The sequence below is a fragment of the Tachypleus tridentatus genome, chromosome 2 (assembly GCF_004210375.1).
Source record: "Tachypleus tridentatus isolate NWPU-2018 chromosome 2, ASM421037v1, whole genome shotgun sequence".
NCBI classification, from domain to species: domain Eukaryota; kingdom Metazoa; phylum Arthropoda; class Merostomata; order Xiphosura; family Limulidae; genus Tachypleus; species Tachypleus tridentatus.
In genome coordinates, this window is record NC_134826.1 from 152,398,515 (window position 1) to 152,426,334 (window position 27,820).

General features: G+C 33.2%; 2 protein-coding genes across 2 annotated transcripts in view; both read left to right on the top strand.

The window, feature by feature from the left end:
- LOC143245382 (ubiquitin-protein ligase E3A-like) overlaps window positions 1–11,820 on the top strand; it is a 49,305-nt gene extending 37,485 nt beyond the window's left edge. Inside the window, exons 8-10 of the mRNA XM_076491655.1 lie at window positions 1,724–1,797; window positions 3,602–3,745; window positions 8,952–11,820. Of these exons, the coding sequence (XP_076347770.1) occupies window positions 1,724–1,797; window positions 3,602–3,745; window positions 8,952–9,072 (339 nt within the window). The 3' untranslated portion in view covers window positions 9,073–11,820. The remainder of the gene's footprint in view (window positions 1–1,723; window positions 1,798–3,601; window positions 3,746–8,951) is intronic.
- An 11,836-nt stretch (window positions 11,821–23,656) lies between these two features.
- Window positions 23,657–26,786, top strand: LOC143245384 (nucleolar protein 14-like). The gene is given in 4 exon segments (XM_076491657.1): window positions 23,657–24,789; window positions 24,792–25,054; window positions 25,057–25,812; window positions 25,814–26,786. Coding segments are annotated over 4 exon segments (2,493 nt in total). The 5' UTR covers window positions 23,657–23,894; the 3' UTR covers window positions 26,393–26,786.
- The last annotated feature ends 1,034 nt before the right edge of the window (window positions 26,787–27,820 follow it).

Genomic DNA, 27,820 nt, shown 5'->3' on the forward strand with positions numbered 1-27,820 from the left:
GTTTATCTTGCTGTTGGTATAGTAACTATTGTTGAACAGTTTATCTTGCTGTTGGTATAGTAACTATTGTTGAACAGTATCTTGCTGTTGGTATATTAACTATTGTTGAACAGTTTATCTTGCTGTTGGTATAGTAACTATTGTTGAACAGTTTATCTTGCTGTTGGTATAGTAACTATTGTTGAACAGTTTATCTTGCTGTTGGTATAGTAACTATTGTTGAACAGTTTATCTTGCTGTTGGTATAGTAACTATTGTTGAACAGTATCTTGCTGTTGGTATAGTAACTATTGTTGAACAGTATCTTGCTGTTGGTATAGTAACTATTGTTGAACAGTTTATCTTGCTGTTGGTATAGTAACTATTGTTGAACAGTATCTTGCTGTTGGTATAGTAACTATTGTTGAACAGCTTATCTTGCTGTTGGTATTGTAACTATTGTTGAACAGTATCTTGCTGTTGGTATAGTAACTATTGTTGAACAGTTTATCTTGCTGTTGGTATAGTAACTATTGTTGAACAGTTTATCTTGCTGTTGGTATAGTAACTATTGTTGAACAGTATCTTGCTGTTGGTATAGTAACTATTGTTGAACAGCTTATCTTGCTGTTGGTATAGCAACTATTGTTCAACAGTATCTTGCTGTTGGTATAGTAACTATTGTTGAACAGTTTATCTTGCTGTTGGTATAGTAACTATTGTTGAACAGTTTATCTTGCTGTTGGTATAGTAACTATTGTTGAACAGTTTATCTTGCTGTTGGTATAGTAATTATTGTTGAACAGTTTATCTTGCTGTTGGTATAGTAATTATTGTTGAACAGTATCTTGCTGTTGGTATAGTAACTATTGTTGAACAGTTTATCTTGCTGTTGGTATAGTAACTATTGTTGAACAGTTTATTTTGCTGTTGGTATAGTAACTATTGTTCAACAGTATCTTGCTGTTGGTATAGTAACTATTGTTGAACAGTATCTTGCTGTTGGTATAGTAACTATTGTTGAACAGCTTATCTTGCTGTTGGTATTGTAACTATCGTTGAACAGTATCTTGCTGTTGGTATAGTAACTATTGTTGAACAGTTTATCTTGCTGTTGGTATAGTAACTATTGTTGAACAGTTTATCTTGCTGTTGGTATAGTAACTATTGTTGAACAGTATCTTGCTGTTGGTATAGTAACTATTGTTGAACAGCTTATCTTGCTGTTGGTATTGTAACTACTGTTGAACAGTATCTTGCTGTTGGTATAGTAACTATTGTTGAACAGTTTATCTTGCTGTTGGTATAGTAACTATTGTTGAACAGTTTATCTTGCTGTTGGTATAGTAACTATTGTTGAACAGTTTATCTTGCTGTTGGTATAGTAACTATTGTTGAACAGTTTATCTTGCTGTTGGTATAGTAACTATTGTTGAACAGTTCTGGTATTCTCTATCTTCTCCTCCTACCAATACATCAGACTTAAAACGTTCATAGTTTAGTAATTATTCTTTCTCTTTCATTTAATTTTTCTAATATGTCTTAAATGTATAAAAGTATTTATTTTTCACAATACTTCATCTTGGATCCACACAGTTCTTTTCTATATTAGAGGAAGACAAAGTGGAAATGTTTGATAGTAAGTCAAGCTTTAGTGAAGTAGTATATTTAATGAGTGGTAAATTGCCAATGAATAGCTTTCAAAAAAGTTTTGGATTGTGTTGAAAATTAATATTTTTTTCAGCACTTTGATTTCAGTGCTCTTGAAGAAGCTACAGAATATGATGGTGGATACACAGTTGACACTCCCCTCATCAGGTAAGCTGATTCTACAAGTTTTTTATCTCATGTCTTGCTATCTGAGTGCAGATCTGATTGTTCTATAACTAGGTACCAGTTAACTCAAGTAGCTCTATAGAGAGAACACATTTTAATGTTTAAACTTTGAAACAAAGGAAATATTCCACCAAATGACATAAAATCATTTTCTATGTTTACTCTAAAACTTATCATTTCTTATCTAGGAAAACAGTCTTATTATTATAGCACAAACAAATAAATTACTGAAGTCTCTTTACACGCAGGTTAAACTCCATTTCATTTTAAAATCATCATCGCATACCTATTAAATTTTTACAACTTGGAATGTTTTTCTCTCATTCTCGTGTTCAAATGTAATATATAAATATACATGTGGTAGCTATAAAGCCATCTACTATGTTGATGAAACTTTCTACCAACTGGAGGAATGTGAGTGGTATTACTGTATAACATGTAATCTAACACTTAAGATTATTACCAGTTTTGTATAAGTACTTATGTATAACATGTAATCCGACACTTAAGATTATTACCAGTTTTGTATAAGTACTTATGTATAACATGTAATCTGTCACAAGATTATTACGTTTTGTATAAGTACATCCTTGTGCAAATTAATTGAAACAAATGGTCATTTTACAATATTTTCAACATGGCGGCCTGTGTAGGCTCGCTGGACCCGCTGATTTCCCTTCATAGTCATTTTTTCACACAGATGGCATCATTAGCTGTGTTTTGCAGTATGGTTAATCTATTTTTTAGATATATGATGAAATTTTGAGGAATATTACATCATTCAAAATTGCGTTAGAAAGGTAAGGAGACCAGTCAAGAAACAACTTTTTACCAACTCAATGAAGAGAAAATGGTGTCAGTGAGGTCTGAAATACAAGAACTGGATGCAAGAACAATGGAGGAAGGTGTTATTCAGTGATGAGACTCATTTCTTCATACAGGGTCAAAGAAGTCTGCATGTTCACAGATCTCCAGGTAAGAAACTTTGAGAATCTCACATCAATCAGTTCGTAAAACATCCCTTGAAGAAGATATTTTGGGGCTTTTTTAGCTGCTATGGCGTGGAGTCTTACATATTGTAGAAGGTATGATGTGAGGACCACAGAACATCGAAGTTTTGCAGAGAAGAGTCATTCCAGAATTGAAAAAGAGATTTCCAGATGGATCTGGCATTTTTCAGCAAGATTTGGCTCTGTGCCACACATCTAAACTTGTGAAGAATTTTATGACTATAACACGAATAAAGGTGCTGGACCGGCCTGGAAACTCTCCGGACTTAAATTCTATTGAAAATCGTTGGGCAATTTGTAAAGAAAGACTTTGGGGAAAAGACTGTACTACGAAACTTAAGCTAATTGAGGCCACAATTGAGGTGTGGTACCGCGATCCAAAAATTAGTAAAGATTACAGTCAACTCGTGGACTCGATGCCAAAGCGGATTAGTGATCTTCTGAAAAATAAAGGCAGTCATATCATGTATTAATTTGTGAGTAATTTTTTGGATTCTCAGAAGTAAAATGCAAAAAATTGAAATAATCATAATTTTTTGTCTTGTTTCAATTAATTTGCACAAGGGTGTACTTCTGTACAACTTGTAATCTGATACTTAAGGTTATCACCAATTTTGTAAAATGCATATGGGTATAATATGTAATATGACACTTAAAATTATCACCAGTTTTGTTTTTATTGAACAAAAGATTTTGTGTCCTTAATTTTACATTGTCTTATTGAAACTAGAATAATGAATCACAATTTTTTACAGAGAAGATGTTTGTATTTTTAGATATTTCTGGGAAGTGTTCCATAAATTTAGTTTAGACGAGAAGAGGAAGTTTCTTCAGTTTGCTACAGGAAGCGATCGTGCTCCAGTTGGTGGCTTGTCTAAACTGAAGCTGGTTATTGCTCGTAATGGAAGTGATTCTGACAGGTGAGTGGTTTCTACCTAGATTACCAGCAGTGTGGTCTAGTATCTTATATTAATTAGATAATTAATAACAATATTTTATTTAATTCTTTTTGGTCTGTTCATCTTTTTCTGTGCATGTCACAAAGTGTTAGTGAGTTACCTTTAAAATTTAATGAAACTATGTGACTGTAATGATATGAAAATAATATTGGTATATAACAAAAATTACATCAAAATGTTAATAAATTTTTAGTTGATAACATTATGTAACACACATTTTGTTCCTGGATAGTATGTGTTATTTCTTAATTGCTTATGTTGTAAAAGTAGAGAAAATGACCATTATTCCCTTCAAACTTTGCTTTTGTGACCTGGATAATGAAACTTAGAAATTAACCTATTTTCTATGTAAAAACGGGCAAATTTGCACATTTTTATTTACATAAGGTCTGAATAAAACAACATATGAATCGAGATTTACATGAATTTATACTGAAGATATAAACAATGAACAAAAATGTTTAGAAGTGAGTTGTTTTTCGAGATTTGTAACTGTAATGTAAATCAATTTCGCGTATCTGCCCCCAAATATAGTCTCCCATCATGTTTTCGTTATATGCTCCTTGATAGCGGCATTCAAAGTCCAGTATTTCTTGGCAGAAACACTCACCTTGCTCCTCTGAGTATGTTCCTATATTCTCCTTGAATTTATCAAAATGAGCATCAACGATATGGACTTTTAGAGACATCCCATAGCCCATTTTGTCGTAGTTCTTCACCAGAACCTCAACCAATTTTACATAATTTTTAGCTTTGTCATTGCCCAAGAAGCCCCGAACCACTGCGAAAAAGCTGCCCCAAGCTTTTTTCCCTTCCTACTGAGCTTGTGGAGAATTCTGTGCACTCCAGTATCTTCTTTATTTGTGGTCCAACAAAGACGCCAGTTTTGACCTTTGCCTCAGCCAGCTTAAGGAAGAAGTCTCAAAGGTACTTGACGGCTGCAGACTCCTTATCAAGAGCTGTGACAAATTGTTTTATAAGACCCAATTTTGTGAGCATTGGTGGGAACAACACCTTCTGGAGGTCCACAAGTGGCTCACACTTGACATTGTGCCTCCCCCACACTAGAACTCGGTCCATTGTGGCCAGTGCTTCCTGTTATAGTCTGCTGTGGTGTCCCTGCTGTCCCAAAGGCAAGATATCAGGAAAACTTGGTAAAGCCTCCTTGGAGACCCATCAGGAATGCCACTATTTTGAAGTCTCCAATAACCTCCCAGTCATACTCATCATAGAGCAAGGCTTTCAGCAAGGTCTTGATTCTGTTGTATTCCTCTTTGAGGTGCACTAAATAAGCCAGGGGAAGAGACAGATACTTATTCCTGTTATGGAGCAGCACAGCTGCTTGTGGATGAGCTATCAATGAAGAGGTGCCACTTGTTCGGGTTACAGGCAATTCCAATTGCTTCACACAGACTGGATACATTGTGGCAGAAGCATAGGCCATCTTGACGAGTGAAGTTCTACAACATTCTTGAAAGTTTGAGAAATTTCTTTATCAGCTACTCAACACTGAATCTACCTGGAATGTTCTGGAAAATGGGTAAATTTGAAAATTTTATTACCCAGATCACAAAAGCAAAGTTTGAAGAGAAAAATAGCTCTTTTCTATTTGCTTAGGCATAAGCAATTGGAAAGTAACACTTTCTGCCCATGAATAAGAAAAAGAACAATTTTGTTCCATTGTGTAATATTATATGGCAGTAGTTAAAAATAAAATCCTGAATTTTCCTAGTATGAGAATTGTGACAATTTTTGTTCTAAATTCCTCTATTCTCTAATATATTTATCACCCTTGTAAGATATATGAAACATAATCTGAATTACTAATTATAATCTTGTCACTCAGACAAACCATAATTTTCATAGTTTTCATATTCATTTGGTTTGAAAGCCATCAAATACAAAATTAGATCTCTCCTTTTGCACACAGATCTGTCACATACTCTCTTTTCAGAAATTATCTATAGTTCTGTATTATACTATATTGCTTATAACCAATAGCAAGCTATGACTTCAAACTATCAAGTAACTTATTGTTGTACATGGTTTTCTTACAAAGAATTACCACTTGTACTTCCAGTTCAAACTATATCCCCATGGGAAATGCATTAACAAGCTTAACTTAATGTTTTAACACCTCTATTCAGAAAAATTGTGATAGTTATGGGACATTACCTTTTGTTTTTTGGATGTGATTATTTTGTGTTCATTGGCAAATGATTTAATTAAGTAGAAACATGTAGCAAACTACTGCCATTAGTATCAAAAATAAGGGATAAGATTGATCAACAGGAAGAAAGAGGAAAAAGCTAAATACTTTATTTCATGTATAGTTATTGGTTATTGTAAAATAAGGGATAAGATTGATCAACAGGAAGAAAGAGGAAAAAGCTAAATACTTTATTTCATGTATAGTTATTGGTTATTGTAAAATAAGGGATAAGATTGATCAACAGGAAGAAAGAGGAAAAAGCTAAATACTTTATTTCATGTATAATTATTGGTTATTGTAAAATAAGGGATAAGATTGATCAACAGGAAGAAAGAGGAAAAAGCTAAATACTTTATTTCATGTATAGTTATTGGTTATTGTAAAATAAGGGATAAGTTTGATCAACAGGAAGAAAGAGGAAAAAGCTAAATACTTTATTTCATGTATAGTTATTGGTTATTGTAAAAGTAACTAAAATGTAAAAACTAGAAACTTTTTAGGTTATATTAAGTATAATAAATAAGTTTCTGAAGCTGTATGCATGTGAGTAGCTCATGCATTACATGATTCAATTGATATTTACAAATGTTATGATGGGAACATCAGTTATGTTCAGGGGCTGATAAAACAATAAAATGCAAGTATAAACAAGTGTATAAAATCTAGAGCTATTTAGGAATAACAAGTATAGTTTCCTGTTACAATCTGAAGTCAGTCTAGAAAAAAAAATGGTAATTTAATTTTTTGTGGTAGTTACAATATTGGTCAAATTGACCAACCTCATGTAGAGTTAGAATAGATAACAGATAAAATAGAAAGCTTTACAGAAAGAAAAAATGTATGCAGTTTATTCAGGGGGTTTTAGAGGTTGTATAAATGTAGTATGAGATTTTTCAGATGGAGAAAAGTATTTTATCACTTAGACATGATATATTTATGGAACGATTTTTAGTGAATGTTCTTCATTAACAATTTTGATTGTTGCCTACAAATGACTTAATAGTTACTGAAATTATAGTATAAAGATGATAAAGATCAATTTGGGTTCCTGAACTTGTTCAAGTTAATTTGGTCCATAGTGAGAGAGTTAAACCATCCATCTTGGTTATGTTAGCTTCCTTATTCGTATTTTTTAATATTAATCATTGCTTTATTGGTAAAGTTGTTATACCGAGGTAAAGAAGTAAACTTTTTTATGTTGCCAAGTTTCTCTACTTCTTTGTGTTTGTTAAGTAAAATATTCCTTTATGGTATTGTTTATGGACTTACAACACTTACATCTGGGGTGCGATTCCTCATGACAGACATAGCCAATAACTGAATGTGACTTTGCTCTGAAGCAAAGAGACAAGCTAAATAAAAGTTGGAACTATAAGCTATGGCATCTAAAATAAGACAGGTTTTACCTCTCCTTTAGTTTGCCATCATATTAAGCCTAAAGCAGTATTTCAGATTTTTTTATCATAAATATACACGTACAGTTATTCTACAATAAAACCAACAATGACTTATCAAAAAGAAATACCACTCCCATCTAAAGGATATCACAGAAAAAGGACCTTAACTGTATCTTCATAAATCCATCTAGTAGAAGGTTGTTTAACTAAAGGAAAAACAATTAGTCAAGTAACCTTTCACCCTGTAGTACTTGGATGAATGTTCTTAGGCCAGAGTTGCTCTCTTTCTCTTGTTTTTTTAACATGGACTGAAGGTAACAGTAACAATGATGTTCCATATTTTGTCATCCTGATAACTCACTAAGAATTATTTGTAAAGATAAATAATCAATAATTTTTAATATTTGAATTAATCCTCTTAAAATGAAAGTGTTGAATTATTGTTAGTTAAAACGTGTGACACTATCCTTCACTGATCAGTTTTAACCAGTGTTGTTTCTAACTGTTTTAACATGACACTATCCATAATTGATCAGTTTTAACCAGTGTTATTTCTGTTTTAATGTGTGACACTATCCTTAATTGATCAGTTTTAACCAATATTATTTCTGTTTTAACATGTGACACTATCCTTAATTGATCAGTTTTAACCAGTGTTATTTCTGTTTTAATATGTGACACATCCTTAATTGATCAGTTTTAACCAGTGTTATTTCTGTTTTAACATGTGACACTATCCTTAATTGATCAGTTTTAACCAATATTATTTCTGTTTTAACATGTGACACTATCCTTAATTGATCAGTTTTAACCAGTGTTATTTCTAACTGTTTTTATGTGTAACACTGTCCTTAATTGATCAGTTTTAACCAATGTTATTTCTGTTTCAACATGTGACACTATCCTTAGTTGATCAGTTTTAACCAGTGTTATTTCTGTTTTAATGTGTGACACTATCCTTAATTGATCAGTTTTAACCAGTGTTATTTCTAACTGTTTTTATGTGTAACACTGTCCTTAATTGATCAGTTTTAACCAATGTTATTTCTGTTTCAACATGTGACACTATCCTTAATTGATCAGTTTTAACCAGTGTTATTTCTGTTTTAATGTGTGACACTATCCTTAATTGATCAGTTTTAACCAATGCTATTTCTATTTCAACATGTGACATTATCCTTAATTGATCAGTTTTAACCAGTGTTATTTCTGTTTTAATGTGTGACACTATCCTTAATTGATCAGTTTTAACCAATATTATTTCTGTTTTAACATGTGACACTATCCTTAATTGATCAGTTTTAACCAGTGTTATTTCTAACTTTTTTATGTGTAACACTGTCCTTAATTGATCAGTTTTAACCAGTGTTATTTCTAACCATTTTAACGTGTGATACTATCCTTCACTGATTAGTTGTAACCAGTGTTATTTCTCTTTTAACATGGCTATTCTTCACTGTTCAGTTTTAACTTGTGGTACTTATATTTTATCCTAAGGTTTTAAATGATTTTATACATGAAATGTTTTTCATGATAACACTTTCATATGTTATTCCAGACTTCCCACTGCCCATACCTGTTTCAATGTTCTGCTACTGCCGGAATACACCACAAAAGAGAAGCTTAGAGAGAGGTTACTAAAGGCCATCAACTATTCGAAAGGGTTTGGCATGCTTTGATGACTACCTTAATTCCTTATTTACTTGTACAGCTAAAGTTAGAGGTGTCTCAAGACAAACCCACCAAAGATCCTAACTTCCTTTGACACTATGCTGTGATGTCCAAATGTATTTATAAGCTTTAGAAGTTTTAATCGCAAGACTAGTATTCTGGAAGGTCCTGTGTCTTCAGTCTTCTCCCGATTTCTGATTGTCATTTCTTTTAAAATCTGTGTTCTTACCAGTGTTGTTGCTGGTTTGAAAAATTTATTAACTTAACAATAATTTTTACTAATCTGTTTATGTTAGGTGTTAGAACTAGATACATAAATATAGCATTATTAAAACAGTTAAATTAACCACATTGAAAAAACAGTTTGTTTGTAATTAAAGCCTTTTAACATAATTGTAAGTAGTCTTAACAACAGGTTTGTTTTATTTGCGTGAAACTGCTAGTTAATAAGTCTGCAAGCATTTTGTACAAGTAAGTTTGTAAAGAAAACGTGTTAGTGTGGAAGAGGTTCTGTGTTAGGTTCTATATTACTTTGCAAATGAACTTCACTTCTTATATAAATATACAGTTTTTTTCCTTTGCTGAAAAACTGTTTCAAAATCTAATCTTTTTCACTGCTTTAATAGTAACACTAAACACAAATTGTTACAATTTTGCTGTCCCATAGTGTTATGCATGAAATGTGTATTATGGGTGTGTAAGAATGTATAGACGCAGCAAGATTCCTAGTAGGAACTTGTTTTTCTCAGATTGGGATATGATCAACACAAAAAACCAGCTATCATTATAAGTATAAATTACATGTATGTTTCCAACACAAAAACAACAACTCAGTTTTCATATAAAGTGAACTAGTGCTGAGCTATGCCACTACTCAAGTACAAATTCTCTAAAGGTACGCCAGTTCTTTTCATTTCTCTTGCTGGATAATCACAATGGCTACTTTTACCACCAAACACTGCAGTTAAATGTTTCTAAGTTGCTAATATTCCTTGTTTAGCTGCTTGTTCAGCCAATACTGCCCACTGTAGAGGAATATTCCATTGTTTCCAAAAGAGAAAAACAATGATACTTCCATAAGTAGCTGTTCTATCATATAGAGTTTAACTCTGATGAACATACACTAACAACATTGTTCTAATTACATACAATCAGTTACATACACTAACAACATTGTTCTAATTACATACAATCAGTTACATACACTAACAACATTGTTCTAATTACAAATAATCAGTTACATACACTAACATCATTGTTCTAATTACATACAATCAGTTACATTAACATCATTTTTCTAATACCAGATAAATAGTTACATACAACAACATTGTTCTAATACCAGACAATCAGTTACATACACTAACGCATTGTTCTAATACCAGACAAATAGTTACATACACTAACAACATTGTTCTAATACCAGACAATCAGTTACATACACTAACAACATTGTTCTAATTACATACAATCAGTTGCATACACTAACATTGTTCTAATTACATACAATCAGTTACATACATTAACAACATTGTTCTAATTAGATACAATGGTTACATACACTAACATCATTGTTCTAATACAGATAAATAGTTACATACACTAACAACATCATTCTAATACCAGATAATAGTTGCATACATTAACATCATTGTTCTAATACTATATAAATAGTTACATTAACATCATTTTTCTAATACCAGATAAATAGTTACATACAATAACATCGTTCTAATACCAGACAAATAGTTACATACGTTAACAACGTCGTTCTAATACCAGACAAATAGTTGCATACATTAACGTCATCGTTCTAATACCAGATAAATAGTTGCATACGTTAACGTCGTCATTCTAATACCAGATAAATAGTTGCATACATTAACGTTGTCATTCTAATACCAGATAAATAGTTACATATGTTAACGTCATCGTTCTAATACCAGATAAATAGTTGCATACGTTAACGTCATCGTTTTAATACCAGATAAATGGTTACATATGTTAACGTCATCGTTCTAATACCAGATAAATAGTTACATATGTTAACGTCATCGTTCTAATACCAGATAAATAGTTGCATATGTTAACGTTGTCGTTCTAATACCAGATATAGTTGCATACATTCACATCATTTTTCTAATACCACATAAATAGTTACATACAATAACCTCATTGTTCTAACTCTATGTGAACAGTAACAAGAACATTGCCCTAGCCTTACAGAAGTAATTGCATAAATTAACAACATTGTTCTGACTTTAAACAAATACCAGAATACATATTGTGTTTCAAGATAACCTCAAATATTAGTTAAAAACATGTATAATTAACAGGTTGCCATATGAAAGCAAGGTCTAGTGGAGACGTCCTCTGCTGTTCTTCAGTATTCACACTTGTGTGAAAGTTAATACTTACTTTTTAATATGTGTAGCATTTTAACGTGTAACTTAACACTGTTGAAAATGTTTCACAAAATAAAGGGTTTTTAATAGAAGTTTCCATAGCTGGCTTATAATTAGCATAACATTTTATTAACAAGAGCCGCATCCTTCTATTTTAATAGAAGTTTCCATAGTTGGCTTGTAATTAGCATAACATTTTATTAACAAGAGCCGAATCCTTCTAGGAATTTCCAGTACTTTTCTAATGTAGCTTTAAATATTAAGCCTCTCATTAGAAAATGTAAACATTTCAAAATGTGTTGTTGACATTTTGTGAAATAAATGTAAAGAAACAATCTGTTTGTGAAGTAATACAACTCATTTTGTGCTGTTTATTTATAGGCTGTTTAAAACATTGAAGACAACATATCACACGGAATAATAAAGACATTTATAAGAAGCTGTTGTTTTCTGTGGTAAAGTGGAGTTCACTGGTGACAAATGAGTAATACATAAAGTATGAAAACAAACTGTGGAATAGTAAAGAAAGTTAGTAATGGTGTTGCCTCTTTCTAAAATAAGAATTCATATTAAATGTGTTATGCATTCTCTTTCCTTAAGGACATTTCATATCTCTTTCCTTAAGGACATTTCATATATCTTTCCTTAACGACATTTCATATCTCTTTCCTTAAGGACATTTCATATCTCTTTCCTTAAGGACATTTCATATCTCTTTCCTTAAGGACATTTCATATATCTTTCCTTAAGGACATTTCATATATCTTTCCTTAACGACATTTCATATCTCTTTCCTTAACGACATTTCATATCTCTTTCCTTAAGGACATTTCATATCTCTTTCCTTAAGGACATTTCATATATCTTTCCTTAACGACATATCTCTTTCCTTAAGGACATTTCATATCTCTTTCCTTAAGGACATTTCATATCTGTTAAAAAGTCATTTAAGTTTTGCACAAAACTGTGTAAAAGTTAATATTATAACAATTTTCTGGATGTGTCCTCAAATTTAACTGTGGTGTTTTAGTGTTACAAGAAGACTAATTGTTTCTGTAAACTGTGTGTGTGATGGGATATGTAATTATAGGGATTTTTAAACATTCACTTCAGAAATTGTTTCTCCGTAAATAGATGGACTTACAGTAATACATATGAACCAGTATAGCAATGTATAATAAATTACATATGTAATCTACAAGCATACATACTTGTAGTGAGTTAAGTGCTGGTGAGCATCTGTGATATTTGTAAGTAAGAATGTAATTTTAAAACTTACATTAATGAAGTTTTCTTGTGTAAACTATACAATCCATTCTTAGCTGTGAAAACAACGACGTCACTGATTCTGTGACGTAATTAAGTGTTATGTAGCAGGTTCTATTGATAATGAGTGAGGTGATACATGAGAAGAACAAATATACCGGGTGTTTTGATTGGATCATTTTCAAAGTGGCTCAACACAAAAAGAATTTCTGTTGACATTAATTCTTTACATGGCAAGTGTGGTACCTGAAGAACATTGGAGTATATCGTGATATCACCAGTGGAACAGTCTTAGTGGTATCATGAAACTGTCAAATATGGTCACTTCCAGTGTAGACTTTTGTCACATATGGTAAACATTAATTTAGACTTACCTTGAACATCACTGAATTGTCTTGATAATAGGTTCAGGTAATAGGTAATAGGACTTTCCCTTTCACATCGGGTATTTACTTAATGTATCAGTGAAAATTATGTACAGTACAATCTCTGTTATGTTTATCATAGAAGTAGATAGATATATGGTTCTTATGGTATATATAAATGTTAACAAATTAAATGTATAAAAAGATTTTACCACACTATGATATTACCATAGTATAATATTATCTTATATTACCATAGTATGATATGACCAGTATAATATTATACTGTTATAATATGACCATAGTATAATGTTATACTGTTATAATATTACCACAGTATGATATTACCATAGTATAATATTATACTGTTATAATATGACCATAGTATAATGTTATACTGTTATAATATTACCATAGTATAATATTATACTGTTATAATATTACCATAGTATAATGTTATACTGTTATAATATTACCATAGTATGATATGACCATAGTATAATATTATACTGTAATGAAGATACTCTGTTTGGCTCGATACAGCCAATAGACTAAAATTTGTTACACATAACAGGATTCTTTATGCCTATACTAAACTACAAATGGATATAAAGTATGGCTGAAGTTGTTACTTCTACCTGAAGATGTTTACAGCCTACATAATCAGATTACTGGAAGATATTATTTGTCTCAACATTGTTCAACTGATTTATTTAGGTTTTCTGTAAAAACACAAGTAAAACCAGGAGTGGTCAGTGCACTGTGTTGTAGACTTGAGGGTCAGTGTAATATGATGTTCAGGTGTCCCTCATCCTAGACATACAAGTAGATACCACAGGAGGTTCTTTCACAAACCTGAACTGTCACTGACCAGTCTTAAAGACTGAACATTATGTAAACAACTGAAAATTAATTCTGATTTCCTGGAACACAGTTAAATTGTGAATACAGTGAGAAAAAAAATTTTAATGGATATGAAACAGTATATCTGTTCCAAATTGAGATAGTATAGTATTATATAGAATGTTCTATAATGTCACCCTCTTAGTGGCATTATTAACATACACTAACAACATTGTTTTACTTCCATAGTAGCAGTTACATACTTTAATATTATTGTTCTAACTCGAAATAATCAGTTACATTATCATTATTCTAATTCCATATAAATAGTTGCATACATTAACATCATTCTTCTAATTCCATATAAATAGTTACATTAACGTCATTGTTCTAATTCCATAAAAATAGTTACATTAACGTCATTGTTCTAATTCCATAAAAATAGTTACATTAACGTCATTGTTCTAATTCCATAAAAATAGTTACATTAACGTCATTGTTTTAATTCCATATGAATTGTTACATTAACGTCATTGTTTTAATTCCATATGAATTATTACATTAACGTCATTGTTGTAATTCCATAAAAATAGTTACATTAACGTCATTGTTTTAAATCCATATGAATTATTACATTAACATCATTGTTGTAATTCCATATAAATAGTTACATTAACGTCATTGTTGTAATTCCATAAAAATAGTTACATTAACGTCATTGTTCTAATTCCATAAAAATAGTTACATTAACGTCATCGTTCTAATTCCATATAAATAGTTACATTAACATCATTGTTCTAATTCCATATAAATAGTTACATTAACATCATTGTTCTAATTCCATATAAATAGTTACATTAACATTATTGTTCTAATTCCATATAAATAGTTACATTAACGTCATTGTTCTAATTCCATATAAATAGCTACATTAACGTCATTGTTTTAATTCCATATGAATTATTACATTAACATCATTGTTTTAATTCCGTAAAAATAGTTACATTGACATCATTGTTCTAATTCGATAAAAATAGTTACATATGTTAACATCGTTGTTCTAATTCCATAAAAATAGTTACATACATTAACATCTTTGTTCTAATACCACATAAATAGTTACATACAATGACCTCATAGTTCTAACTTTATGTGAACAGTAACAAGAACAGTGCCCTAGCCTTACAGAAGTAATTGCATAAATTAACAGCATTGTTCTGACTTTAAACAAATACCAGAATACATATTGTGTTTCAAGATAACCTCAAATATTAGTTAAAAACATGTATAATTAACAGGTTGCCATATGAAAGCAAGGTCTAGTGGAGACGTCCTCTGCTGTTCTTTAGTATTCACACTTGTGTGAAAGTTAATACTTGCTTTTTAATGTGTGTAGCATTTTAACGTGTAACTTAACACTGTTGAAAATGTTTCACAAAATAAAGTAATTGATTTGTTTTAAGTAGCAGATAATTGTTTGTTATAAATATTGTTCGCAGAGCTTCTTTTGACTACTACTATCTTCACTCAGACATTTCGCAGATTTTTAACACATTAAAAAGTATTGCTATATCTAGTACTGAAAAGACCTTTTTCCAAGTACAGGGAATCTTGAAGCCAGCTGGATTGTGAAAGACATTGTGATTATTGTCTCTCTCTCTTGTATGGGTGTTTGGGTATTGATGTTTATGTACCAAGGTGGGTCAAGTTTCGTGGACCTCTTCCTCTTTCCTTTAAATTTTCTTTTTGCAACTGTCAAGTGTATTTATACATGGTACACGAGGGCCAGAGTAACCCGTACTTACTCAGGCCCCTTTCAGGCAATGTCCATGTACTGTCTACACATACACTTGGTGCAAATAAATTATTTCTCATTATAGTTCCATAATTATTTACACTATCATTAGATAGGTATCAACTATGAAACATTTACATAAAACCCTTTCGATGTTTAGTAATTAACCCTTAAACTAATGTGGAGTCTAGTTTATAGGTGGCCTTTTTTATATATAAAATACAGTGGTACCTCGGTTCTCGAACGACTCCCTCGGTTGTTGAACATAAACTCAGTTTCAGAACCAAGCTGTTGTGGCCCGATCCCCCGAAATAACCCGAATGACCCTTCGACTATTTTCAGTCCACGCCAAGCTGCCCAAAACATTTTACCCGCATCTGTTGCTCAGTCCACACCCCCGCTAAAATCTGTTGTGAACGTTCTCGTTTTTCTTTTTTGTTGTTGTTTTTCTAAATATTCTGATTAAATAAGCCACCACGGGGTTAAAGAAGGATAATGAAAGCAGCAAACCAAAATGAAAAGTTGTTAGAGCCACAATAGAGGTGAAAAAAGATCTCATAGCGAAGTATAAGAGTGGTGTTCACGTGTCTGACCTTGCTACACAGTTTGGTATGGTGAAGTCTTCAGTCTGCACCATACTGAAAAATAAAGAGGTCATCAAAGGAGCTGATGTTGCAAAAGGAGAGACAGTGCTTACGAAACAAAGATTAAAAACAATAGAAGAGGTAGAAAAATTGTTGTTAATTTGGGTAAACGTAAAACAGTTATCTGGTGATAGCATTTCTGAGACCATCATTTGTGAGAAAGCAAAGCAGTTGCATGCTGACCTCCTAAAAAACACCCCTGGAATGAGTGATGATACAAGTGATGCCTTTAAGGCCAGTAGGGATGGTTTGAAACATTTTGGAAGAGAAGTGGCATACATAGTGTGTGAGACATGGGGAGGGTGCCAGTTCTAACAGATGCTGCTGATAAATTTGTTAGGGAATTTAAGGACTATGTAGAAGCTTAGGGTTCAACTGTGATGACACAGACCTCCTTTGGAAGAAAATGCCAAAGAGGACCTACATCACCAAGGAGGAGAAGTCACTGCTAGGACACAAGCTAATGAAGGACAGGCTAACTCTATTGTTATGTAGGAATGCAAGTGGGGACTTAAAACTTAAGCCTTTGCTTGTGTACCATTCTGAGAACCCGAGGGATTTTAAGCAAAATAATGTCCTGAAAAGTAAACTAAATGTTATGTGGAGGGCTTAATAGTAAAGCATGGATAACCAGGCAATTTTTTATGGAGTGGGTCCATGAAGTGTTTGCCCCAAGTGTAAAGAATTACCTCACGGAAAAACAATTGCCACTCAAGGCCCTTCTTGTGATGGACAATGCACCTGTTCACCCACCAGGCTTGGAGGACGGGTTGGTGAAGGAGTGCAGTTTCATTATGGTGAGGCTCTTGCCCCCTAACATGACTCCTGTCATTCAGCCCATGGAACAGTAGGTCATATCAAACTCTAAGAAGCTGTGCACCAAAGCACTGTTTCAAAGGCGCTTTGAAGTGACCTCTGATACAGAGTTAACCCTCAGAGAGTTCTAGAAAAATCACTAATATTCTCCATTGCTTGAGGATCATAGACAAAGCCTGGAGGGAAGTGTCTTTGAGGACCATGAACTCATCCTGGAAGAAATTGTGGCCAGACTCAGTAGCAGATAGAGACTTTGAAGTCTTTGAGGCTGTGCTTGTTGATGAGGATATTGTCTCACTAGACAAGTGTATGGGCTTGAATGTTGAGTGGTGATGATGTGAAGGAGTTGGTGGAAGACCACAACACTGAGCTCACCACGGAAGAACTCCAAGACCTTCAGAAGGAGCAGCTACAGAAGACGACTGTGGAAGTGTCTTCTGATGAGGAGGAATGAAGGGAGGATGTTCCTAGTTCACTGATCAAGGAAATGTGTGAAAAATGGGGAAAGTTACAAAGTTTTTTCACCCTGACAAAGTTGTAGCAAATCGAAACATAAACCTTTTCAATGACAATGCCACGTCTTACTTCAGAAACATTTTAAAATGCAGGCAGAAACAAACCTCATTAGACAAGTTTTCAGTGAGAAGTAGGTACAGTGGGTCTCAAGCAGGTTATCCGTTCCAGAAAGCTGTTTGAAAACCGAATCAATTTTTCTCATAAAAAATACTGTAAATTAAAATAATCCGTTACAGACCTCCAAAGATTACGCATTATGAAGCATTTTAAGTAAAAATATTGCTTCTTTATACCTGTATAATAATACTTACATGCATAAAGTCAACCACAAAAACTATAAACACAATAAATGAAAATTTAATTGCACTTTATCTGTGCTGAGGAGAGCTGATGGCGTAAGTGAAAGGTGGTGAAGGTAGTTTGAAGGAGTGCTTCATTCATATAGATCTGAGGTTGTGCTTTTTTATGTTTAGTTAACGTTGTGAATAGTAGTAGTTGTGTTTATTTAGATTTTGTATTTTTGTCAATATTCACTTATTCTATTTAATTGTGGTTGTATGTTTCTGGCTGCTATTGCTGGTGATGGTGCACTTTTCTAGACTGTCACATTGCGAAATGTGAGGAGTATGGATCTTTTAGAGGCATATTATTCACGTACATGATGAATAGGATAGGGCTAAACACCCCTCCTTGCAGGACATCAGCTTCTGGAGTAAAACCCTCTGAGAAGGTCTCTCAACATATTCTGTTTTACAGAAAGTTAGATAGCCAGCGAACAGTTCCCCGCAGCAGTCCCATTTCTTGCATTTGGAACTGGAGACCGTTATGCCATACAGTGTCGAATACCATCTCAATATTGAAAAAACAAGCGACAGTGCATTCTCATTTATTAAAACTATCAACAGTTACTCTGCTTAATCTGACTAAATGGTCTGAAGTTTCTGAAACCATTTTGTTCTGGTAATTTTGATGTTATATCCAGGAATGTGGAGAGTCTGTTACTGATTATTCTCTCAAGAATTATGTCTACACAGCTGGTCAGGCTGTTTGGTCAGTAGCTATTTGTATACTTTATAATGATAAATTAAAAATTGCTGTGAGATGTTCAAATAATGGCTTTTTGTGTTAGTTATTCCTTCTTTGAATCCTTGTGCGGAAATTGTTTTTTGTAAGCATTGTCTTTGTGTATTTATTTGTATTGTTGATTTGGTAGCTATTTAAAAGTTGACTGGAAAGAGTGGTTCAAATAGTTCACTGTTATAAAGTTGTATACTTTGTTATAAAAGTATGTGTTCACGTCTGGGTCATTGTGTGTTTTAAACTTGTTTGAATGTTTTGGCTTTTTCTTTATTTGTATATACTGTGGTATTATTGTGTTCTAGCTGTGGGTATTTTCTTGTTACTGTGTCTCCATTTGTAAGTCTTTTACGCATTGTTTCGGATATGTTTTTTCATTAAGTTGGGAGTAGAAATCGTCCATTTTTCTTGTTTTGATAGTTTTACTTCTCCTCGATTTGGTTTTTTATTTTGTTTATTTTTGTTTTTAATTCTCTGTGTCTTGTCTCCATGTGTTGTCTTCTTAACCTGTTGACTGCCAAGTATTTCAGCTGCTACAATACAAGTGTAATGCTTCTTCATTTTGTAACTTTTTTTCGTGACGCCATTTTGGATCGAAAATAAAACAAGTTGTAAGTAGGTCAAATGCATGTATGGTGCTGACAGCTAGCGTTAAAGTTCAAGTGTTGCGGCTATTGAAAATCCCCTCTAGTTAGATGCGACTAATAGAATGGCTCCAAGTTTGTTGTTGCTTTGTGAGGCATGACTCTTTATCTGGTTCCAAGTTTGTTGTTGCTCTTCGAGACATGACTATCTGGTTCCAAGTTTGTTGTTGCTCTTCGAGACATGACTCTTTAACTGGTTCCAAGTTTGTTGTTGCTTTTTGAGGCATGACTCTTTATCTGGTTCCAAGTTTGTTGTTGCTTTTTGAGACATGACTCTTTATCTGGTTCCAAGTTTGTTGTTGCTTTTTGAGGCATGACTCTTTATCTGGTTCCAAGTTTGTTGTTCCTTTTTGAGGCATGACTCTTTATCTGGTTCCAAGTTTGTTGTTGTTGTTTGAGACATGACTCTTTATCTCGTAGCTTAAATTTCTTAACCGATTTGAGATCTAATTACATTTTTGGACTCAGGAAGTCAAACCTTAATAACGCTCAATGTCTCATAGATTAATTCATTCTATTCTTGCATAAAAGAATTTCAAGTGCCGCGGCTATTGAGGATTCTCTTGTTTTTATAATAGACATACAGACAGATGTTGAATATTCTTAGACGTTAATAACAAAGTCTTACTTTATAAAATTTATACTAAAATTTTAATATTTAAAATATTTAGATGAGAGAAGCAAAGCAATTTTCGTTTATAATATTATTTCCTTTTATTATTGTTACGTTATCTACTTGAAATATTCTTGATTTGTTCATTATCTATCTTTTATTTACTTTCGTCTTCAGTGTATCAGCGATAAGTTTGAGGGTTTATCATAATTGGGTTATCAAGAATTGAATTATAAGTATAATTTGGGTACGTATAACCAAATTACTATAATGGTGCCTGGGATGGAGAGGTTGACATGTGAGGAGAGGTTAAGGTGACCAGATGGACGTAGTGGCGATGAGATGACCGTTAGGTTCGAATCTCGCAAGTATTTATCTATGTTATTACGAATATTAATGGCTGGATAACTCTCCTATTTATTACAAACAGTATTATATAAAAGACACGTTGATGGTGCTTTTGTACTCTTTCACAGCAAAGACACGGCATAAAGTTCCAAGTATACCTAAACTTACAACACCCTTGTTTAAACTTTACATGTGACATGGTAGAAAACAATAACTTAGCGTTTTTAGATGTCTAATAAACAATACAAACAGTTTTTGCCACATCTGTTTACCGTAAGAAAACATTTACTGGCTTACACAATCGTTTCGACAGTTTTGTACTGGGCTCTGTCAAACGTAACCTTGTCTTCTTCAAAATCTTCTACACAGAGCCAATAAGATTTTTTTTTCTCAGAAATTTCACAAATTCAAAACATATTACAAAGTAATTTGTATCACCTAAATTTCATACATTCTAACAGGCGAAAAGTTTTAATAAATCAAATAGAACCTATGAGTGTCCGCAGAAATCTACCAGGAGGAGACAGGCCTGGTATGGCCTGATTGTTAGGACACCCGACTCATAGCCTGACGGTTGCAGAATCGAATCCCTGTCACATCAAACATTCTTGCTCCTTCTGCTGTGGTCATATCATAATGTAACAGTCAATCCCACTATTCGTTGTTAAAAGAGTAGCCCAAGAGTTGGCGGTCGCTGGTGATGACTAGCTGCCTTCACTCTTCTCTTACACTGCTAAATTGTGGACGGCTAGCGCAGAGACATCTTGTAGAATATACGAAAAAGTCGCACATTGTCTCATAATATCCACTAATTTTTATTATTCCATTCGTTTGTTTGAATTAAGCACAAAGCTACACAACGGACAATCTGTGTTCTGTCTGTCATGAGTATCGAAACCCAGAATTTAGCGATGTGAGTCTGCAGACATTCTGCTGTGTCACTGTGGAACTATTATACCTTTAATTAGCAAACAAAATTTTGAACTGAAAATTTATGTTTAAAACCAAATACATTCTATGAGTTCATATAAATGTATTTGTAGTTGCCGTAAACCTAGCTATATTGGAAAAATTACACGTGACCTACAAATACATGCACACGAGCACATTGAAATTTCAGCAAGAAGTGGATCTTGCTAAGTAATCAACTGGAGTGTTATATCTGATTGTATAGTGAGCATAACAAACACCCATACTTCCTGAAAACTTTCAAATTGTGTAGTGAGCATAACAAACACCCATACTTCCTGAAAACTTTCAAATTGTGTAGTGAGCATAACAAACACCCATACTTCTTGAAAACTTTCAAATTGTGTAGTGAGCATAACAAACACCAATACTTCCTGAAAACTTTCAAATTGTATAGTGAGCATAACAAACACCCATACTTCCTGAAAACTTTCAAATTGTGTAGTGAGCATAACAAACACCCATACTTCTTGAAAACTTTCAAATTGTGTAGTGAGCATAACAAACACCCATACTTCCTGAAAACTTTCAAATTGTGTAGTGAGCATAACAACTTCCTGAAAACCCATACTTCTTGAAAACTTTCAAATTGTGTAGTGAGCATAAACACCCATTTCAAACTTTGTGTAGTGAGCATAACAAACACCCATACTTCCTGAAAACTTTCAAATTGTGTAGTGAGCATAACAAACACCCATACTTCTTGAAAACTTTCAAATTGCATTGTGAGAATAACAGTGGCGGCGCCAGGATATTTTCGTTGGGGGGGGTCTGAGGTAAACTGTGGAGGGGCTTCCCAAAATACCATCAATATGGAGTATAGATGGTAAATTATAATAATGTTAATAACAGGGTACATTTCAGAAAGATGTGCTATTTTGAACTGCGTTTTCAATACTCTGATTAATAATTCATTATTACAAATAAAAAATAATCTATTTATGAAAATATGCGTATATGTAAAAGAGGAAGCTCACCTAAATTCCACCTAAGGTAATACATAATAATAAAGAAAATCAGGATGAGATTAAATTGAACATTTTATATACCATTTGGAGTAAAGCTGCAAATCAAAAGAAATGTAACATAAAAACATAGTTTACATAGCAGAAACGAATTATTTCTCAGAGTGTTTTAACTTCACATGGACTAACAGGCTAACTATCTTTCATCATGCTGTGTTTATAGTCAATATTACTTCAAAACAATGCGCCTGTTCTGTTGTAACTTGAAATAAACGTGGTTGTCTAATCTTCGTCAAAGCTCAAGATAGAATGGTATTACACAGGGAGCAGCAATACATCGCATGAATTTCAGTGCATTCAGTATGTTGCTATGGGACGCATGACACATACTTCCGTCTTAATGAAGACGTTGAGTTTTACAGATCTATGTCTCTTTGATGTTAATTGTTAAGCAACAATGACGATTGTGCTTTCCATATTTTATGAATATATATATATAGGTAACAATATTGGGGGCAGTGAGGGGGGTTCAAGCCCCCTTCCTGGTGCCGCCACTGGAGAATAACAAACATCCATACTTCTCGAAAACTTTCACATTTTCGACTCCGGAATCACATATTACGAACTGTTTATTAAAGAAAACCTCTATATTTTCAATGATCACCAACATTAAATAATAACTTCAACTTCCCACAATTGTCATTAATGTAATCAGTTACGGATCATCAGTGTTTTTATTTGATATTTACTATAAAATTAAAGATACAGTGTTTATATTTAAGCTATTGTCTATAATAGTTTCTGTTAACAACGTTTTTTATTAAATTTGTGTGCCGCACAATTTATCGTGCTTTCCATATATTGTTACCGTTTAAACATGTTTTTTCTAAACTTTTCCGATTGAATACGAAATCTCGCTCAACGCTAATGTTGGTTTTTGTAGTTCAGATATTATGAATTATTATTTGTTGAGATATTACTGCTAATGATGGAAATCAAGGAAATTCCGAAACGTCCGTATTAAAAATGTTTTTTGGTATTACCGTATTTCTATTTATCGTAAAAAAAATATGATGTATTTATGAAACAAATAATTATTTTGTTTTCATTCAATTTTGTAATTATAGAGTTCACCAAGTACCGACTATTTCAAGTAGAAATTTTGGTTTAGTTTAGAGGATAGGACAGCCGAAATGGATCAGTAGGCCCTTAAATACTGTGTTATGTAAATATATTAAAATCCGTGGTTCGATTTTCTGAAGCGAACAGAGCGCAGACAAACCACTAACTTTCCGGTGAAAATAATGAATAATAGGGTTTCGCATAGAGAGGGCGCTGTGTATTTGTACAACGTGCATGGATGTTAACGTGCAAGTAAAGGTATATAAATTAGTTTAAGTATGTCATGTCGTTGTGATTTGTAATTGTATGATAGAGCATTTAGTCCAATAATAGTAAGTCTCTGCATAAATTGTGTTATGTTTTAGTTTATATATCGAAGTATTTGCTTTGAAAACGAATTTTGATTGTAGTGTAACTTGTTATAAACACAAGTGTATCGAGAATGGGTAGGCTTAAGAAAAGTAAAGGAAAAATGAGACTTCATTTATCAGAAAAAATGCAGAAAAAATTGAAGTCCTCTGAAAGAAAAGTTAATATAAATCCATTTGAAATTCAGATTAATCGACAAAAGCATCATGTTCTTGGACAAAAGTTAAAGACGGACAGGGGGCTTCCTGGAGTTTCTAGGAGTAGAGCACTCGAGAAGCGAAAAAAGACATTGCTTAAAGAATACAAGTTGAAAAATAAAGCTAACGTTTTTAAAGACAGGCGAATCGGTGAATATAATGTTGAACTTAAGGAGGATGAAAAAGCTATAGCTAGGCTTGTTCACGAGAAAAAGAGGCTGAGTAAAACTGACATTTACAATCTAAACGAAGAAGGAGAGCTTACCCACTTGGGACAGTCCATTGCAGATATTGAAAAATATGATGATCCGAGAAGTGATTCTGAAGAGGAAGGAGCTAAGCTTGGAGCAGATTTTGTTAAGGAAGTACACTTTGGGGGATTCTTGACAAAAAAAGATGAAAATGCTGTAGATTCAAGTGGGAAATCTCGAAAAGAAATCATAGAAGAAATGATAGCTCAGAGCAAACAGAAAAAACATGAACGCCAAAAGGAACGTGAAACGACTTTAGAACTAACTGAGAAATTAGACAGTGATTTTAAAACGTTCCAGGCTTTGCTTGGAGATGTGAAAAGAAAAGAAAAAGAAGAGACAAGTGAAAATAATGATTATGATTTAATGGTAAAAGAGTTAAAATTTGAGGCGAGAGGCATGGTATCAGATCGGTTGAAGACACAGGAAGAACTTGCTAAAGAAGAAAGGGAAAAATTAGATAAACTAGAAGCTGATAGGAAAAGAAGAATGAAAGGAATAGTTGAAAAACTGGCGTCTCAGGTAAACATGTGTCAGCTGATGATTTGGATGATGGATTGTATCTAGGTAGAGATGATGTCCATAGTTCAAGTGAGCAGATGAAGGAGAAAGAAAATTGTGACTATGCTATAGATGATGAGCAGTTACCCACTGAAGATGAGGGCCATGAAGTTGATACAGATGAAGCTTCAGAATGTGGTGATGATAAAGACAGTTATTCAGATCTTCAGTCGGAGGATGAAGAGAAAGATGTTGTTTCTCTGACCATGGAAGTTGTAAAATGGATGATCTTAAATCAGATTTCAAAAAAAGGAAACTTATAATGGAAAAGGCTAGAAAAGAACTACCTTACATATTTTCTGTTCCTCAAACATATGAAGAATTTACGGAACTGTTGATTGATAGGAATTCTGCTGAAACAGGAGTTATCGTTGAACGAATCATTAAGTCTAACCATCCTGAACTAGTAGCTGATAACCATACAAAGTTAGAAGTTTTTTTTAGAATATTGCTACAATATCTAAATGATCTTTGTGTAAGTGGTGATTCCAGCTTAAATGAAATAGATATTTTAGTACCTCAACTTTATAATTTATCCCAGTTGTCTCCTGTAGCAACAGCTCAAAGTGTATTAGATGTTATTCTTGAAAAGCAAGAGAATTTTGATAGAGAGTTCAAGAGAAGAGGAAATGGATATGTTAATTACCCTGGCTTGGACAGCTTGATATTTCTCAAACTTGCAAGTATACTTTACCCAACATCAGATTTTCGACATCCAGTTGTGACAGTTGCATCACTCTTTATGAGCCAGCTGCTTACTTCTTGTATCGTCACCAGGTACAGTGATATTTATAGTGGACTTTTCTTATGTAGCCTATTTTTAGAGTATGTATCGTATGCCAAACGCTTTGTTCCAGAGGCTGTTAACTTCTTACAAGGAATTTTATTTCTTGGTAGCGTTGAAGATGGTCAGTTCTGTAGTGTTTTTCCTCCTTTTAAACCATGCAGAAACTACGTCAAGTTGTCCGTAATTAAACCTCACAAGAATGTCAGAGAGGCCAAGTTTGACAGTCTCTCAAATTAGAGCTCAAGTTCCTGCTACTGAAGATGATCATGTTTCCATATTATGGTGTGCCGTTCATCTTTTGAATCAGTTTTCATCTTTGTACAGAAGTTTACCATCATACTCGGAAATATTTTCACCAGCGATCTTGCTGTGTAAAAAATTGCCTGTTGAAATGTTTCCTGACATGTTTATTGAGGACTTACAGAAGTTAGAACTGTGTCAAAATGATGCGGTAAAAGCTCCTCTGGTACAAGAACATAAGAAACCTAAGCCTCTGAAGTTGTTTGAGCCAAGAGTTGAAGAAGTGTTTGATGGTCGAAAACAACGTGGCGGGGGAAAGGATAAACAGCAGCGAGACAAGTTGTTACATAAATACAAGAGAGAACTGAAGGGGGCAATCAGAGAGGTTCGTCGAGATAATCAATTCCTAGCCCGGGAATGGCTAAATGAGAAGTTGGAAAGGGATGCAGAAAGAAAAAAGAAAGTACAAGAACTTTACCAAAGCTTAGCTCAGCAAGAGGGAGATTTCAAGGCATTGAAAAGAAAGAAAAAATAAATATTTGATGTATTATCCTTCTTGAAACATATGAGTGTATGATAAAGAGACCAGTCTTAAAAAATGCATACTCATGATGTGGTTATTAGTGCTAAAACTTATGTTGTTTACTATACAAGATAGATTTTGTGCCAGGCTAATGTTTCACAGGATAATGGTACAGTGTACTCACTGTAACTGTTTATGTAGGAGTGCTTGCATAAGGTTAAAGAAACCTCAAATATTAGCATAACAAGCATTGTTGTTGAAATATTTAAACAACTTAGTTCATAATTATCAAACATTGAAGTGCTGTGTTTCTAGGAATATTTTAACAGTATGGGTTTTGTATAGAAGAGAATTTTCAGGGCATTGACCTGTAAATAAACTTTTCTCATTCTGTTATATGTTGTAACAGTTTTGTTACTGTCTCATACTTGAGTATTAAAGTGTTGGATGTTTTTATTATTTAAAGCACAAAGATATAACTTCAAAAAGTTGGAAAGTTTAGAATTGGATCACAAAGCTTTGAGAAAATTGAAGAAATCATACTGCTCAGTTCTGCCTCTTAATTTTTTGGTTTATCAATCTGTGTCATTTGAACTAGTGAGTAACTTACCACCTAATATAATAAATTACATAAAACATTGTAATAAATACAACATTTAACTGTCTGACATCAAATTATAAATCCTTTTTTGAAAATCTTTATTTGTCATAGTTCTATTACTTTTACTACAGTGGTGGATTTTGAGAAGATGTTGTTATGTCAACATTCCATGTATGTGTGTGTGATGTCAACATTCCATGTATGTGTGTGTGATGTCAACATTCCATGTATGTGTATGTAATGTCAACATTCCATGTATGTGTGTGAAGAATCACGTACAATTGTGTTGAAAGGTTTTTATACCTAGTCATTCTGAACTGTTAGCTCAGACCTTCTAACACCACATAACTTCTACTACACTGAAGTGTATTTTCATATGAAATACAGAACATCTAGTGTACTCAAGGATATAAGGTAATCTTACGTACATGAAATTAGGTTGTGAAAAGCAAGTCTAAGATAAAAGGGAATCACTTGGTCAGGTAACTGTAGTTTGTGTGTTTTTCTTATAGCAAAGCAACATTGCTGAGTCCACTAAGGGGAATTGAACCTCTGATTTTAGCATTGTAAATCCAAAGACTTACCATTGTACCAGCGGGAGACGTGTATAGAAGTGACAACATGAAAGTGGCCAGCTTTGTAGTTTGTGTACAGGGGTGAAGACCAGAACATGACCAGCTCTGTAGTTCATTTACAGAGGTGAAAACAAGAACATGACCTGCTCTATAGTTCATTTACAGAGGTGAAAACAAAAACATGGGCAGCTCTGTAGTTCATTTACACAGGTGAAAACAAGAACATGGCCTGCTCTGTAGTTCATTTACAGAGGTGAAAACAAG